A 16,424-nucleotide genomic window follows, 5' to 3' on the forward strand; every position below is an offset into this window, starting at 1 on the left:
GTCACTCAGAAGAAAGTATTTAATGTCAAGTAACCAGACACACAGAAATCACAAATTGTGCAATCTTTATGTATTACATTTTTTAGTCTGTATTTATTTGCAACTGAATGGCTGAGATTTGAGAAAGTATCTGGATTTTTGAAACATGTGACCAACCAGATCCTGCGAGATCACGCCACCAGAGCTCGCATGCGCCTTATGGGCAACTACCATTAAATATTAATTTTACCTGGGTAAGGTACTGTTCAAAGTTCATACACAACACCATAAACACCATAAATGAAAGTATTTCTTACACGGAAATAAAGGTACAGAAAAACAACCAGCTAGCAATGCGAGGTAGGCTGAAACTCTATTAAATGTTGCTTATTGTTTGATATGTTTTCTGTGTTTGCATTTTAGAAATTCTGTATTAGTATTCTGCTGCTGAATAAGCTTTTGTTCAAGCTTAAACGAGAAAACAGGACTTCCTAAAGTTTTCCCTTAAGTTTTCCTCTTTTATGTCTGTTGATATAAGAAGTATTTTTCATAATGTAAGCCAATTGTGAAAGTATTTAGACCTTAACATAAACTTATAATGACTGTGGACTCAGAGCTATAGACTAATGAAAATGTAGCTCCTTTTATAATTTGCAATATTACCTTTTTCTGAGCAAATATTTCCTCTGAAAAATTCATGCCACAAATTAGCATAAATAAGTGCTTCAAAATTAATGTTAGATGATTAGGTATTGCTTAATGTTTTAAAACAAGATAAAATAGCTGTGGGAATTAATTGAAACTTGTACAACAGACTGTGTGTGTTCTTGTTATCAGTTTCATGAAGAGCAAACACACCTTCACACACTGAGATCATGGCTGCTAAACCTTCTCAGGGTAGGTCAACCCTTCTGTGTGTGTTATCCAACGAGGAAATGATTTGATTAAACACCATTATGGAATAATATTAATTTGTTAATTTGATTATGTTTGCTCTTTAAAGGAGGTTCGTCTGTACAGTCAGAGCTCAGAATTGTGATCCTAGGAAATGGAGTTGATAAGAATAAAGTGGTAAAATCAGTCCTGAACTGTGAGAATCTGACAGGAGTGAAAGTTGGTCAGTGTTTGTTACATCAGCGAGATCAAGCAGGACGGAGGATCAGTGTTGTTGAAGCTCCAGGATGGGACAGATCCTCAAAACAACAAACGCCAGAGAACATAAAAGAAGAAGTTGAGAGAAGCGTGTCTCTCTGTCCTCCAGGACCTCACGCTCTTCTTCTGGTCATACCGGTGAGAACTCTCTCTGAAGAACCTTCTACTCATGAAATTACAGCAGCAGAGACTCACATGGAGTTGCTGTCAGAGCACATCTGGAAACACACGATCCTGCTGTTTGCTTGTGATGAAGGAGTGGAAGATCCACAAATCAAAGAACACATTCGCAGCGCAGAGAAGATCCTGGACAAGTGTGGAGGACGATCCTATGTTCTTCAGAAGCACACTTGGGAATCTCCCACTCAGATCCATGAACTTTTAAAGAAGATAGACGACCTGGTGGAGGAGAACCGTGGGGATTTCTTTATACAAGCTGAACTGATTAAATACAAGACACAAGAAGTGTCCGGTGAGAGTGAGCTCAGAAAGAGACGTGGAAGTATTGAAGATCCTCCTGACTGTGAGTATTACTCCACAAAACCTACAGCTACTCTCAGTTACTGAAGCCCTGGATCTATTAGTGTTATTTTTTATTTTACAGTGAATAAAGACAAAGGAGATTCTGGGGAGAAGAAAGAAACCACAGAGGCTGACAAACCTTTGGAAGACATGCCGAAAATCTACATGGAATTCAAACATTTTGTAGTGATATTGATGGGTGTAGTTGGAGCTCTTATTGGTGCAGTTGCTGGAGCTGAAAATGGAGTTTCAGGATCTGTCACTGGATTAGTCTTTGGTACCATTGTAGGGCTTTTACTTGCAAGTATCACCATGTACATTTACACTCACATTTATTCACTTTCTTTAAAGAAACCAACAGATAGTAGGGTGAATTCAGGTTGATTGAGACACATTTTGGCAGGTTGATTGAGACACATTTTCAATTTACACTCCTGAATGAAACACTGCATTACTAAGTCAGTAGGGTGAATACAGGTAAAGTGGGATTTATAATTTCTAGGGATTCATATTTTAATGTTCTTGCATTACTAAATACCAGGATTCATCAATACATTTAGACAGCTTTATATGCTTTATAGTAAAGATGTGCATCTGAAGAAGCTAATAAGCAGGTGTTTGCTAGATTTTGTGCTGTTGTTGATGGATTTCCTTGAGCAATTATTTTAAGACATCATCATGTTTATGTGTTTCTCATGTCATGTGGCTTTAAATGACTGTAAGCACGATGTAAATACCATGTAAATAAAATGTATTTGGATTAAAATATTTTTGTTGTTTAGGATTTTATGTATAGGTTATTAAGTCTAAACTAGACTTCTCAGTTCTCGCGTATGCGTCGTGACGCTCTTGTGAACTCACTCAGAGAAACACAGAAGAAAAGGAATAGTTGAATATAAAAGTCGTTATTTTTGTTTTTGTTTTTCGCACAAAAAGTATTCTTGTCGCTTGATAAACTTAAGGTTGAGCCACTGTAGTCACTTGGACTATTTTAACGATGTCTTTACTAACTTTTCTGGGATGTCAGATATCGATTACACAGAAGCCTATGGAGGAGTGAGACAGCTCTCAGATTTCATCAAAAATATCTTAATTTGTGTTCCGAAGATGAACGAAAGTCTTACAGGGTTGGAACAACATGAGGGTGAGTAATTACTGACATAATTTTAATTTTTGGGTGAACTAACCCTTTAATAGTGAGAATTTTTATTTATTTATTAGGCCTATGTATTAGCTTTTGCCCTCTGTTAACTCAAACATACCAACCCGGTCACATTAAATGCGTCTCCAGCGCCTCTATAGCACGCATTGTGTTTATCGTGCAATTTATACGCGAAAATGAGTTTTTAGGTGCATATGCTACATGGGTAGGTTTAGTAGTGGTGTGGGGTGCGTGTGTATTACACGCAGTAACGTGCGTATCATATGCACGTATAAACGAATTTTCGCATATATAAATTGCACGTTAAACACAATGCGTGCTATAGAGACGCGTTTTCATGAGATCAGGCTGAACATACAGACGGAATCACCAAAATTGAAATTAAAGGGATACTTCAGGATTTAGCATTAAGCTTTGTATTAGTAGAAAACCTGTAGTATTTTCGAATTACCGTGCTTTCTACACTCATATCCCCCTGAGATGAGAGATTTATATATTTTTTGTCTGGAAAAAATCCTCCGATGACGCAAAAATCGTCATTTTGCGTCATCAGAGGATTTTTTGTCCAGAGGCTAAAGACTACAGCCAGTAGGAGGAGCTGTCCCGCATGTGTTCAGCCCGCCCATAGAGGGATCTCACTCACAGAATATACACAGTGTCAACCATCTTTCTTTGGAAGCTAAGCTAGCAGGCTCTTGTTCTGTGGAGAAAGCTGAGTAGTAGGGGTTACCATCCTCTATTTCCCGGACACGTCCGGCCGTCGAGATCGTCCAAAATGTCCGGGATTCGGCTTTTGCTTTCTGCAGTCGCCATTCATTGTTTTACATGCACACCTTTTGTTTCAATCTAACTGAATTCATTCCGATTGGTGAATCTGAATGTAGTGTTTACATGAACGCTAAACAATTAAGTGATCGGTTGATTTGCGTTTTAACATTGCTAAGAAAATTCCCGCTCCTCCGTGAGAGATAGGAGACCGGTGCGTCTCAGTGATCACGCCACCGGCCTCGCGCCGTTCTCCCGCGGCCGTCAGCCTCGTCCTGCTCGCTACAGTAAACATGATGAATGGCGACTGTAGAACGCAAAAGCCGAATCCCGGACATTCTGGACGATCTCAAAATACCGGGCAAACTCGTCACGACGCCTTGTTTTCAACTGCGCGCTCTTACCGGTAGGCGTGGCTTGGGAGTGGCCTCCTAGGGCAGCGAAGCAAGTGCATTCTGGGAGTTGTTGTCTTTCATCCACATTAAGCCAGAAATACATTTTCTGGCTTTTCTCAGTCTAGAAAGCTCCAAATTCAAAAATAATTTCACATTTCTTCTACATAAATGACCTATTTTAAATACACATTCATCTTTCCAGAGGTGAAGTATCCCTTTAAGTTAAAACTTTGTTTTATAATAAAGGTTTCCATATCTTCCAATCATTCTCCAGGAAGTGACATCATATTTTGACAATTTTGTTGACTGAAAAAATTTATAATTGAGCATTTGTATCATCCGTAACACTTTACAATAAGGTTTCATTAGTTAACATTAGTTAATGCATTACCTAACATGAACTAACAATGAGCAATACATTTGTTACAGTATTTATTAATCTTTGTTAACATTAGTGAATAAAAATACAGCTGTTCATTGTTTGTTCATGTTACTTCACAGTGCTTTAACTAATGTTAACAAATGCAACCTTTTATTTTAATAATGTATTAGTAAATGTTGAAATTAACATTAACAAAGATTAATAAATGCTGCAGAAGTGCAGTTCATTATAAGTTTGTCAACTAATAAAACCTTATTGTAAAGTGTTACCATTTCATCAAGGTATTTAAGATTATTTTGGAAGTATAGATACCTATATTAACAGAAAACTGGGGTGTGTGACAGAAATGTGTGTATTTGATGTGCTTTTTTATTTTCAAAATCACTTTTTGGAAAGTAAGGAACAATACATTATGCAATTATTTATTTTTTTAGGAAAATTAAACGTATACATAAAAAGATGGGATATTTATGAACCAAATTTCTTAAATTTATAAATGACTTCCAATCATACATAAACTTTATGGAACAAACTAAAAACAAAAAGAGCGGAAAACATGTATTCAATCGCCTTTTTGCCTTCACTAGTTCATTATAAATAGTTTAGTGTATGATAACCTCCATGATGATTATAAAACAATGAGCAAAATGTTGTTTAAAATAGTTTAAATGTATGACCGTCACCCAGAAGAACATGTCTATTTAATGTCAAGTAAGATCACAAATTTTGCAATCTTTATGTATTAAAGTTGTTTGTTTTTTTCATCATGTATTTGCAACTGAATAGCTGATATTTGAGAAAGTATCTGGATTTTTTAAACTTGACCAACTACCAGATCTCACCAGATTACACCAGCAGAGCTTGCGTGAGCCTTTATTATTAAATATTAATTTACCTGGGTAAAGTACTGTTCAAAGTTCATAAATAACACCATAAACTGTATAAATGAAAGTATTTTTTATACTTAAGTAAAGGTACAGAAGAACAACCAACTACCAAGGCAAGGTAGGCTGATAGAATATTATAATTTTGCTTATTGTTTGATACTTTTTAAAACTGTTAAAAGTGTATTCTGCTGTTGAATAAGCTTTTGTTCAGTGTAAGTTCACTTGAAGCTTAATTGAGAAAACATTTTCAAATGTTTTTTCTTATTATTTTATGTCTGTTGTTGATATTAAATACTGTTTGTTTCATAATGTAAGCCAGGTGTTTTAGACTCTAAAATGTAAACTCATGAAAATGTATAATGACTGCAGTATTTGTTTTGTTTTTCTCGGTGCTAAAAAACAAATGAAAACATAATTTGCAATGTTACATTTATCTGAGCAACTGTACCACAAATTAGCATAAATAAGTGCTACAAAATAGTGTTACATCTTTTGTGATAATAGGTAAGATATAATTACTGTGTATTCAGTAACATACCTGTAGAACCGACTGTGTGTTTTCTTGTTATCAGTTTCATGAAGAGCAAAAACAGCTTCACACACTGAGATCATGGGTGATACTGCAGTCCAAGAGTAGGTCACTTCTTCTGTGTGATTTATTTATTTCAACAACAAAATATTTTGATTAGACACCATTAGGGAATAATATTAATTAGATGAGAATCTTCATTCCACTAGATCAGCAACTGGTTGCTAAAAGGCAACAACAACTTCATGAACTCGAGCTCTTGAGGATGAGACTTGGCAATATGCAGATCAATATTCTTAACGGTGAGTATTTTTCCACAAAACCTACAGCTGTTCTCACAAGTACTAAAGCACTGAATTATTAGTGCATTTTCTTTTACAGTGAGAAATGAAATCAGAGTATAGAGAAGACACCGAGAGGACACATGGACCTCATACTCATGGTAGTCGCTGCAGCTCTTGTTGGAGCAGTTGTTGGAGCTCCAAATGGACCTTTAGGGTCTTCCAAGGGAATAATCTGTGGTGTTATTGTAGGGTTTATACTTGCAAAACTGATTTATGAATAAGTCATGGGTCAAACGTATGCTTTTACATTACTTTAACTCAAAAGCAAGTTACAAGATTCAATTAGCTACTTTTTTGTCAGTTTAATATAATTAAACATGAAATGACTTACACAGCCAAGTTGATTTACTTAAAAATTGAAGGCAGGAACAGAACTTAAGTTTTATTTGCAGTGTACAAATGTCATCGCTTCATATCGAATTGTTAAGAATGTAAATGTGTACCTTGGAATGCAATGTAAGTCGCTTTGGATAAAAACATCGGCCAAATGCATAAATGTAAATGTCATACATCATACATCATAAGCAACTGAATCATAACGAAAGTTTGAAAGTTGATCCGGTAAAAGCTGGTACAGATATAAAACAGTCCATGAATAGTATTTATGTTTTTTAAGTAAAAAATATATTTGAGAAAATGTTAAGGCGAGTTATGTAATCAGAATACTTTTTCCAAGTAACTAGTAAAGTAATGCATTACTTTTAAATCTAGCTTTCCCCAACACAGGCATTATGTGTATATCTTCTTGAAGTCTGTGAGTAAGAGTTCGACACTGGACATATTGTACAGTAGAACTGAAGAAGAGAGATAGAGATATCAGAGAGATAAAAGACTTTCATTTACACTCCTGAATGAAACACTAGGACAGAAGGAGTGAATAAAGGTGACGTGGGATTTATTATTGTGTTTAATTATCTTCAATCATGGAAAATGCTAATCAAATGTATCACAAACAATATTAAAGAAATGTCCTACAAATACTATATAGGATTGATCCAGTGAAGCAGGTTTTGGAAATATTTAAGCTATTTCATATACTTGTGTTTTGTAGATTGGAAAAGATTATTTTGCATTTGATTCCTTATTGTATTTAAGATTATTTTTGGAAGGATATAGATATCTATAATACTGGGGTCTATGGTAGAAATGTATGTATTTGGGGTGCTTTTTTATTTTCAAAATCACTTTTTGGAAAATAAAGAATAATAAATTATGCAATTATTTATTTTATTGGTGAAAAAATACACAAAAAGAAGTGGGCTCTCATTTTATAAATGACTTACTAAACTAAATAATGTTAATATTATGTGAATAATATTATATTCAGAAAAGGCACATTAAATAAATGCTGTTCTTTGATATTTCTTTTAATCAAAGAATCCTGCAACAACAACAACAACAAAACAGTTTCTACAAAAACCTGAAGCAGAAGCACAACCGTTTTCAACATTGATAATAATCAGAAGTGTTTCTTGAGCATCAAATCATCAATGATTTCTGAAGGATCATGTGACACTGAAGACTGGAGTAATGATGCTGAAAATTCAGGAATAAATTACATTTTACTATATATTCACATAGAAAACAGATATTTTAAATGGTAATAAATATTATTAATAAATAATATTTCACAATAATACTGTTTTTACTGCATTTTTGATCAAATAAATGCAGCCTTGATGAGCAGAATATACTTATTTTAAAAACATTAAATAAAACATTGTAATGTTTCCAAACTTTTGACCGGTTCTGTCGGTGTCGTTGTGATGGCTGATGAGGTAAGCTCAGCGTATGCTTGGGTCACTATATGAATATGGGGAATGAATGAATGAATGAGGCATTTGTAGGCGCCGCCCTGACTGTGCTTGTCTAGAAGAGGAGGGGTTGTGCTCACAAATCCAGGTTCTGGTTTCGGGGGTTCATCACCGTTGGTCCACTGGGTGTTATCCATTTATCATAAAGGTCCTTCAGTCTTGCCTGGAGCTCTTTGGGAGTCTCTCCTTGTCGTGGGGCTTTTGCCCTAAAGAGCCGCCTGTAGGTCTCCACATTAATCTCACACTTCACCAAGATGGCTTCCTTCAATCTGGCATAATCAAGTGTCATTAAGTTGCATGGCCACATAAGCTGCTCTTGCCTTGTCTGTCAGCAATGGCACTATAGATGTAATGTCAGTCCTCAGCTGGCCTTCTACAGGCTTAAGCAATCCATGCAAAGGTTGTAAAACAGTGCTCGATGTCGTCATCCTCTTGAAGAGGTCAAATCTTTGGGCCTTGCCAGCCAATCCACTGTGGTGGAACAACTCCTTGCTTAACCACAGGTGATGCCATCTCTTGATCCCCTTCTTCATTGCTCTGCCTTCTGCCTTTGTTTTCCTGATGAGACTCTGGTACGCTGTGCCTGCATGAAACTCTCCAGTGTCTTTCTGAGCTGATCCACTTTCTGTCCTGTTGGGTCTGCATCTGGGAAGTGGTTTCCACTGACCCTGTTCCTTCCCAACTATCATTCCTCTTCATCCCCTGTTCTCTGAATCGTTTGGGTGGCATATAGCGCTCTACTGAAGCCTTACACTGCACTGGACAAGACCGCGGTCCCTGTTTGTCATAACGTGTCCTGTGGAGATCTATAGGAGGAAGATCAGGATGAGGATATCATCCCAAGAGGATATTTATTAAATTCTATATATTTAAGCTGAATATTACATACACATGTGAATTTTGTTGACTGTGAAAATAAATAATTTAGCATCTCTTTTATCATTGTATTTAAGATTATTTTCAGAAGTACAGATCTCTATGTTAACATCAAAATTTAGGGTATATTATAGAAATGTGTGCATCACTTTTTTGAAAAGTAAAGAACAATAAATTATGCAATTATTTTATTAGGAAAATTAACCATAGGCTATATATAGAACAAGTTGGGCTCTTAATGAACCAGATTTATTACATTTTATAAATGACTTCCAATTATACATAAACCTTTTGGATAAAGGTAAAGTAAAAACAAAAGTGCTGAAAAGCTGTAGTTTTTAAAGCACTGAAATGTTTCTTTTTACATTTTTCATCAGTTTCAACCTTTTTGCCTTCACTTGTTAATTATTAATAGTCTTATCCTGCATAATAATTATAAATCAATGAGCAAAGTGATGTTTAAAATAGTTTATATGAAGTATGACGTCACCAAGAGGAGAAGTCTTTGAGTATTTAGTCAATTAACTGGAAAGAATAATATATTATAAATACAATTTTTGCTAAATTCCATCTACATAAATGTAAGTAGAGTAAAACACAACCTTTGTTCTTGGTTCTTGGCTGTATGTTTTTTTCTATTTGTATATTGTAGTTCTGACTGTACATTGACTTTGTTTGTTGAAGTTCAATAAAAATACAAATTAGTCAATTAACCAGACACAGAAATCAAAAATAAAAAATTCAGTCTGTATTTATTTGTAACCGTATTGCTGAGATTTGAGAAAGCATCTGGATTTTTCCAGACCAAGCATGCGACATTTTATGGCCAACTTTAGGCTAATGTGTCAATATGTTAAATTATTGTGTAAATGGGGACAGCGCCATCTATGTGTCGAGTCATGGTATTATAGCGAGTGGAATAGGGATTATGGACCTCTATAGACAGTAGGGGATCTCCATCTCCCCACATTCAGAGTAGAAGAGAGAGGAGAAGAGCTTCCTGTGGGTAAGTTACACGCTCGTATAGCAGTCTGGGAATTATCTGTTAAAATTATTCAGAGCACATCAATAACTGCTTTATTGTGAGTGAGTGTACACTGCAATGAACATGTGATGAATCTCTTGATGCGTGTTTGGAGTCGAATGTAACGGGGTTTTCCTGCATAAGGAATTGAGGCTGATAATCTGCTGGTCGGACGGACAAGTATTAAAAAATAAAATAACAATTAATTGTGGGTGGTTGAGAGTTAAATTATTAATATGTTGATTTTAATTAAGACACGGAACTCTAATTTCACGAGAAAAAGTTAAAATCGCCTTTGACGAACATCACTGTTTTACTTTCGGTTTCAATAGTGACATCCGGTTCGGGAACGAATTGTTCTTTTTAACCGATTATTTTTAGTGAACTGGTCGACCTAGTTCACCAGTTTGGACTGAACCGATCTGAAGAAAGTTACTTGCATTAGTTTCGTAGTGTTTCTCTTCAGTGAAAACCAGTCAAGGAAACACGTGTTTACAGCATCTCCTAATGTTCATCTTAGAAAACACAAATGAAAAACCCTACATGATGATATCCTCTTGAGACCCAGAAAAAAAAAAGTTTTGTGAATTTACAATTTTTTCGTATCATTACATTGTTCTTTAGAGCATAAGATTTTTGTAAAGTCTTCAGATGCGCACTGTTCGCCATGATGATTTTGAACTTCTTGAAATATGATTGGAATCACACAGAGTGCGAATTACCCCACCATAATTGGGGTGTAGGGGAGCGCGGGGCACAACCTAACGCGGGGCTAGTTGTAACACGCTTGTTTTAAATACTTCCGCACATGCTTAGCAATGATTCTTGTGAATTTGGATAAAACAGGTTTTAATTTTGAAAATAAAAAGTTAGTAAAATTACAAAATCTGAAGGTATATTATTATAGACCAAGGTCTTGGCTGTTCAGTAATGTATCGGTGCAACCTCCTCATTTTGTATTTTTTTCATAAAATAGGCGTTTTTCCAGTTATTACTTTGTTTTTATCAACACCGTCAGACACAATAAAAAGCAAATAATATATATTTTTTGGTCTAATATGTATTTAGAGTTTTTAAATCATTATCTGGCATTCTTAGTACACATATTTGCTGTTAAGTGTTAAATATTCACTTTTGTTCATGTTTTATACTGTTTCACGTGTACTCCTTTAAAAGATCTAACATCATACAACGTTTACTTTAAGCCTAAATAGAAAAAGTTATGTTTTTTTATTTAACAAACATATTTTTTGTATTAAAAGATACCATTACTTTAATAACTCAACAGCACTGAAGAAACATATTGTAAGCATATTCATTTAAAACAAATAAAACTCCCTCTGACGGTGGTGACTTCAGAACTGAGGGTGGTGACACTAATCTGACGGTGGTGACAGTGGCCTCATTACAACATACAATTAATGAATAATACATAAAACAGGTTAATGAAACATTACAGGTCATATGGGTATTTATTGTGATCAACAATTATATTCTAGCCTTCGTTGAGGACCATTTGGAGGTTTTTGTCACCACCGTCAGACTGTATGTCACCACCGTCAGACAGAAAACCTGACGGTGGTGACGTATGGCGGTGGTGACATAAACCTACTCTTTCACATGATATGCATGAGTTGTTCATATTAGCCATCTTGTTTCCCCTCTGTTGCTAGCTACTTCAGACCTCTTCTTAAAAAGTATACATTTATGTCATAATCTAATCTAATATTTTTTATACAAAAGAGACGGTGTTGACATGTTATGGTTGTGACAGTAGCAGTGTCCAAAAATATGAACAAGTCTAAGAGAAATTAGCACACTTACAGGAGCTTGAGTGATCTTGAAGCATGCAGAAGAGCTGAAGGTTTGAAACTGGGGTCCCCAGGAATTAAGTTGACCTTGTAGTTGCCTGATTTTATTGCTTTTTATAAATATCTGACGGTGGTGACGAATATGTGGGACACATTTTGAGCAAACACAAAATAATTGTAATATGTATTAAAAACTATAAACAGTGAGTTTTGAACAATATTTACTATGTACTTTTTCATGTGGTAAAGATATTATTCAATTTAATTATTACGTTTTGATTTTTTAATCAAGTTGAAATGATTATCTCCGAGGACAACTGATTTTGTAGGCAATGGGCCAGCATATAATCATTAAATTAATACAAATTAAAAATAAACCTATAAAATAACCTAACATATGTGCAAAGGACCCCCTGATTATAACCTTGATTCTTTTTATTCATGAAAATGTTATTAATTTCCAACAGAATTAGCACTTTTCTTAGTGGGACATGTTTTATCCAAATTCCCAAGAATCAGTGTTAGATGACGAAACTTTGTGTATTTACTAGTTGCCATATCAACACTATATAGAAAAAAAAATTCCGCCAAAATGTTAGTTTTTTTGGAAGATATCCATAGACATTTATTAAACCATAGCAAAAGCAAATTTCTTACTTAAGTTAATTTTTCATCTCTATTTATTTTGTTTATTTAAAATAAGACAAATCTGATATTATTTTAATCTCCAATATGTTATTTAACAGTTGAGATAGTTCTTTAATGCTTCGCTAACTAGCAGAAGACACTAGCAGGGTTTAAATCCAAGCTTGTGCAGGCGGGGGCATGTTGTCACACTGCGTTACTATGTGCCCCTATTAGAAATATGCTATTATATTCTATAGTTTTATTAATTTTATTGAGAAAACGTGAGAAAAAGGTGAATAAAGACTGGGAGTCAATGTTCAGAAATTACTAATTATTTATTTGTTTTGAACTATGTTGTATAGCTGTGTTTTCATGTGTTCGTAGTCAAAACTCAAAAATGAGTTTATATTTAATTATTAAAAAATGCCATTATTTTATATGAAAAAGTTTTTTAATTGTATTTTATTTAGAAAATATTTTAGTTTGTTTTGTATATTTTTTTTATTAGATCAGATAACATTTTAAGATGTCATATGTTATGTTACAATGTGCCCAACACATGTTACAATGTACCCCACCTATGGGGCATGTTGTCACATTTCACTTCCATTCTTTCGGGGTATATCAAGAAAAAAGTATGTACTGTATTAATAAAACAAAAACACATAATTGTACTAGACATGTGGGAAATTAATGTGGGAAAAAATAAATACTCTGAACCATAAGTAGATTTACACAAATTGAGAAAGTCAAAACTTTGTGCCCCGCTCTCCCCTACTGCTCCTTCACTTCTTCTATGACCATCATGGTCCACTACCATATCAATCCCCACTGTGATCGCCAAGTGCAACATGTGTTGTTGTGCAACACACATACAAGGTCTAAACATGCGACAAACTGGTAATCAGTAAGCTACAGAATATCTCATTGCTATTATATATCCAAAAGAGAACTGTTTTGATCAACTCCCAAAAGTTAGATGTTAAGTGCACTGAAATACCATTCTAATTACTAGTAAAAGTACCTTTACAAGAAGCCTATTGCCTATTTCAGGGTTTTTCCTGGCTCAAAATGAGGCGCAGGTGGTAAAATCATAATAATGTATTTTAATAATAAGATAATTAAATGTGTATTTTTTTGTAGATCATCATATAGCCTAATGTGTTTCCCACATTTTTTTGTTGGTGGAGCTTGGTACCTCTAGGGGGGTCCGGGGGCATTAAAATAATTAGACACTAGGCTGTTACCAATAAAATTAAATAATTTACATTGAAAAATTATAACTGAATTAAATTAGATTATTTTAAATATTTTTGAATATACAAATAAGGAATGTTGAAAAGAATGATACTTTATGAAACTTGCGTTTTGTCATTCAACGTTGACACTTGCTTGAGAAGTTGAAGTTCTCTATCTCCATTGCTTGGTAAAAAATGGTGCGGTCCACAATAGGGGTGTCTGAAATCGCTTTACATTAAAATGTTCCTACAGTGAAAATAGTTGTTGACTTGTATTGTAACTGTAATTATATTTTTTTCACAATATCAGAAAAATGATCTGACCCCCCAAAAACTGATATTTCTGTCCCTTTGGGGGGGTAATTCGAACTATGGAATCACATAAAAATGGAAAATTCAGTTCAGTGCAACATGTGCAGCGCAAGTCTGCCATATAGGCTACATAAAATTGTAATCAAACTCACAAAAATTCTATAAAAATTTGGATTTAGATTTATCAGCCAATATATCGGTTGTCAGCTTTCAAATATAAAGAATTATGGTGTTGGAAAAATGATTTCATAATAGGTAAAAACAATGTTTGTTTTTAAATCACCAATCAATTTTTAGGTTTCAGGATTTTGTATACCAAACTTTGTATAATGATTCTCAACTATGTTATGAAAGATATAACCAAATGATTTGATATACCATTGTCAAATGGTCTTAAGCGGGTTTTACCATTTAAACATTGTGTCTAATTTGCATATTAATGTGTATTTGGGGCAACATAATGAAAAAAGAATCCTAATAATGAGAGTAGTAATTGGAAAGATTTTCATAATATCTAATATTTCATAGGAATATTGATGTATAATTTATTTTCCTATTCACTTGTGTCTCCAAAAATGCCTTTTTTCGTAACAGAAAGTCATATTTTGATTTGAAACCCCATAACATTTCCTGAGATGTTTATTTATGACAAACAATTAAAAAAATAGTCAGATTTAAATGATAATTACAAAAATATTATCATATTTCCATTAGAGTGTTACTTGATATCTAAATTAATGTCAGTTATTTGTAAAGTCCAAGGAAAGGCATCACTGTGAAACCTCCAAACATTTGCTATCTCTGAATGTAGTCTTTTCATTATATATGATGTGATATGAATGATGTCAGAGAAATTCACCAAAAAAAATTAAAAAAATAAAAGTCTATTTCTGGGTCCCAGGAGGATATTGCTTTATAAATTTAACAGCTTGAACTAAAAATATACACAAGCTTAACAGAAATGATTCTGATGAGAGTGTTTTCCAACAATGATGTAATGAAACCGTGATCATTTAAGTCTGAAGGGAGTAAAGCCAGTGTTTAGGCTTTAAAGAAATGTAATTTTGTCAAAGAAAAACTTTTATTTTAAATGTTCATTTAAAAGCCTTCTTCAGTGTGAGATGCATGTTTAACACTGAGAATTATAATAATTGTAATATGATGATCAGGATATCTTCTAAATCAGAGAATATCATGGGTTTGTATGATTGACTCGGGTGACGACAATTCACAGACTTTTTCTGTGTTCAATTTGCACACTGAACATGGATTATATCTGCTATTTCATGTTGAGTTCATAATACCTTTGTGTGTTATCTTGTGTTTTATGTAGGATTGATCTATTTCCATCCATTGTGCAGCATTACACAAGCCACACATGGAGAACACACCGCCCAGGCAAGACCGTCATGTCAAGGATTAATTTACCTGGGTAAAGTATTGTTCAAACTTCACAAACACCATAAACGGCATTAATGAAAGTGTTTTAATACAGAAGTAAAGGAAAAATGTCCTTAACATGGTAAACTTATAATGACTGCAGTGTTTCTGTTCTCGGTGAACCCAGAGCTAACAAACTAATCAATCATACTACAAATTAGCATAATAAGTGCCACAAAATAGTGTTACGTCCTTTATGATCAAGACCAGATAAAATGTCTGTGTGTATTCAGTGAAACCTGTAGAACTGACTGTGTGTTTTCTTGTTATCAGTTTCATGAAGAGCAAACACAGCTTCACACACTGAGATCATGGGGAGTATATTCTCTAAAGGTAGGTCAGTCCTTCTGTGTGATTTATTAAGTTGGCTTGAGAAAGCCAACTTACTGAAATCCTATTTAAACTTATTATTATTAAGTTGGCTTGAGAAAGCCAACTTACTGAAATCCTATTTAAACTTATTATTCTTCTTCTTCTTCTTCTTCTTCTTCTTCTTCTTCTGACCCAAACATTTTCAACTCTAACTCCTCCTAGACCGTTCAAGCTACATACTCCAAACTCGGGTCAGACCTTCATACTGTTCTGACTTGGTGTGCTATATCTTTTCAGACTGGTTTGAGTTATGGTTTTCTTAAAAATTAATATTAAAAATCATAAAAATCCCATAGACTTTCATTGACCAAAAGTCCATGTCTGTTTGAACTATGTTTAATGTAAACTGCTAGAAGCCATTGATACTCAATTAAGCTTTAAGCTATTTCTGTCTAACTAATAACTTATCTATCTATCTATCTATCTATCTTCAAACCTTTTCTATCTATCTATCTATCTATCTTCAAACCTTTTCTATCTATCTATCTATCTATCTATCTATCTATCTATCTATCTATCTATCTATCTATCTATCTACAAACCTTATCTATCTATCTATCTATCTATCTATCTACAAACCTTATCTATCTATCTATCTATCTATCTATCTATCTATCTATCTATCTATCTATCTATCTATCTATCTATCTATCTATCTATCTATCTACAAACCTTATCTATCTATCTATCTATCTATCTATCTATCTATCTATCTACAAACCTTATCTATCTATCTATCTATCTATCTATCTATCTATCTATCTATCTATCTATCTATCTATCTATCTATCTA

At 34.0% G+C, this 16,424-nt stretch overlaps 1 protein-coding gene and 3 long non-coding RNA genes across 4 annotated transcripts in view; 3 read left to right on the top strand and 1 right to left on the bottom strand.

Moving 5' to 3' along the window:
* The window catches only part of LOC309474003, a 247,693-nt gene that overhangs the window by 212,048 nt on the left and 19,221 nt on the right, over positions 1-16,424 (bottom strand). The window lies entirely within an intron of this gene.
* Positions 234-2,421, top strand: LOC309473935 (GTPase IMAP family member 2-like). The gene is made up of 4 exons (XM_082136219.1): positions 234-339; positions 817-876; positions 983-1,654; positions 1,736-2,421. Exons 2-4 carry the CDS (start codon positions 855-857, stop codon positions 2,035-2,037), a joined length of 996 nt encoding a protein of 331 aa, XP_081992345.1. The 5' UTR covers positions 234-339; positions 817-854; the 3' UTR covers positions 2,038-2,421.
* Positions 5,264-6,910, top strand: LOC309473999. Its single transcript, XR_014197163.1, has 4 exons — positions 5,264-5,362; positions 5,817-5,881; positions 5,988-6,075; positions 6,155-6,910. It is a non-coding gene; the product is annotated as an uncharacterized lncRNA (long non-coding RNA).
* The window catches only part of LOC309473993, a 24,296-nt gene continuing 17,602 nt past the window's right edge, over positions 9,731-16,424 (top strand). The window contains exons 1-3 of the long non-coding RNA XR_014197155.1: positions 9,731-9,813; positions 15,153-15,251; positions 15,533-15,592. This is a non-coding gene — a long non-coding RNA (uncharacterized lncRNA). The remainder of the gene's footprint in view (positions 9,814-15,152; positions 15,252-15,532; positions 15,593-16,424) is intronic.

Source organism: Leuciscus leuciscus, assembly GCF_965113295.1.
Source record: "Leuciscus leuciscus genome assembly, chromosome: 14".
In the NCBI taxonomy this organism is placed as follows: Eukaryota; Metazoa; Chordata; class Actinopteri; order Cypriniformes; family Leuciscidae; genus Leuciscus; species Leuciscus leuciscus.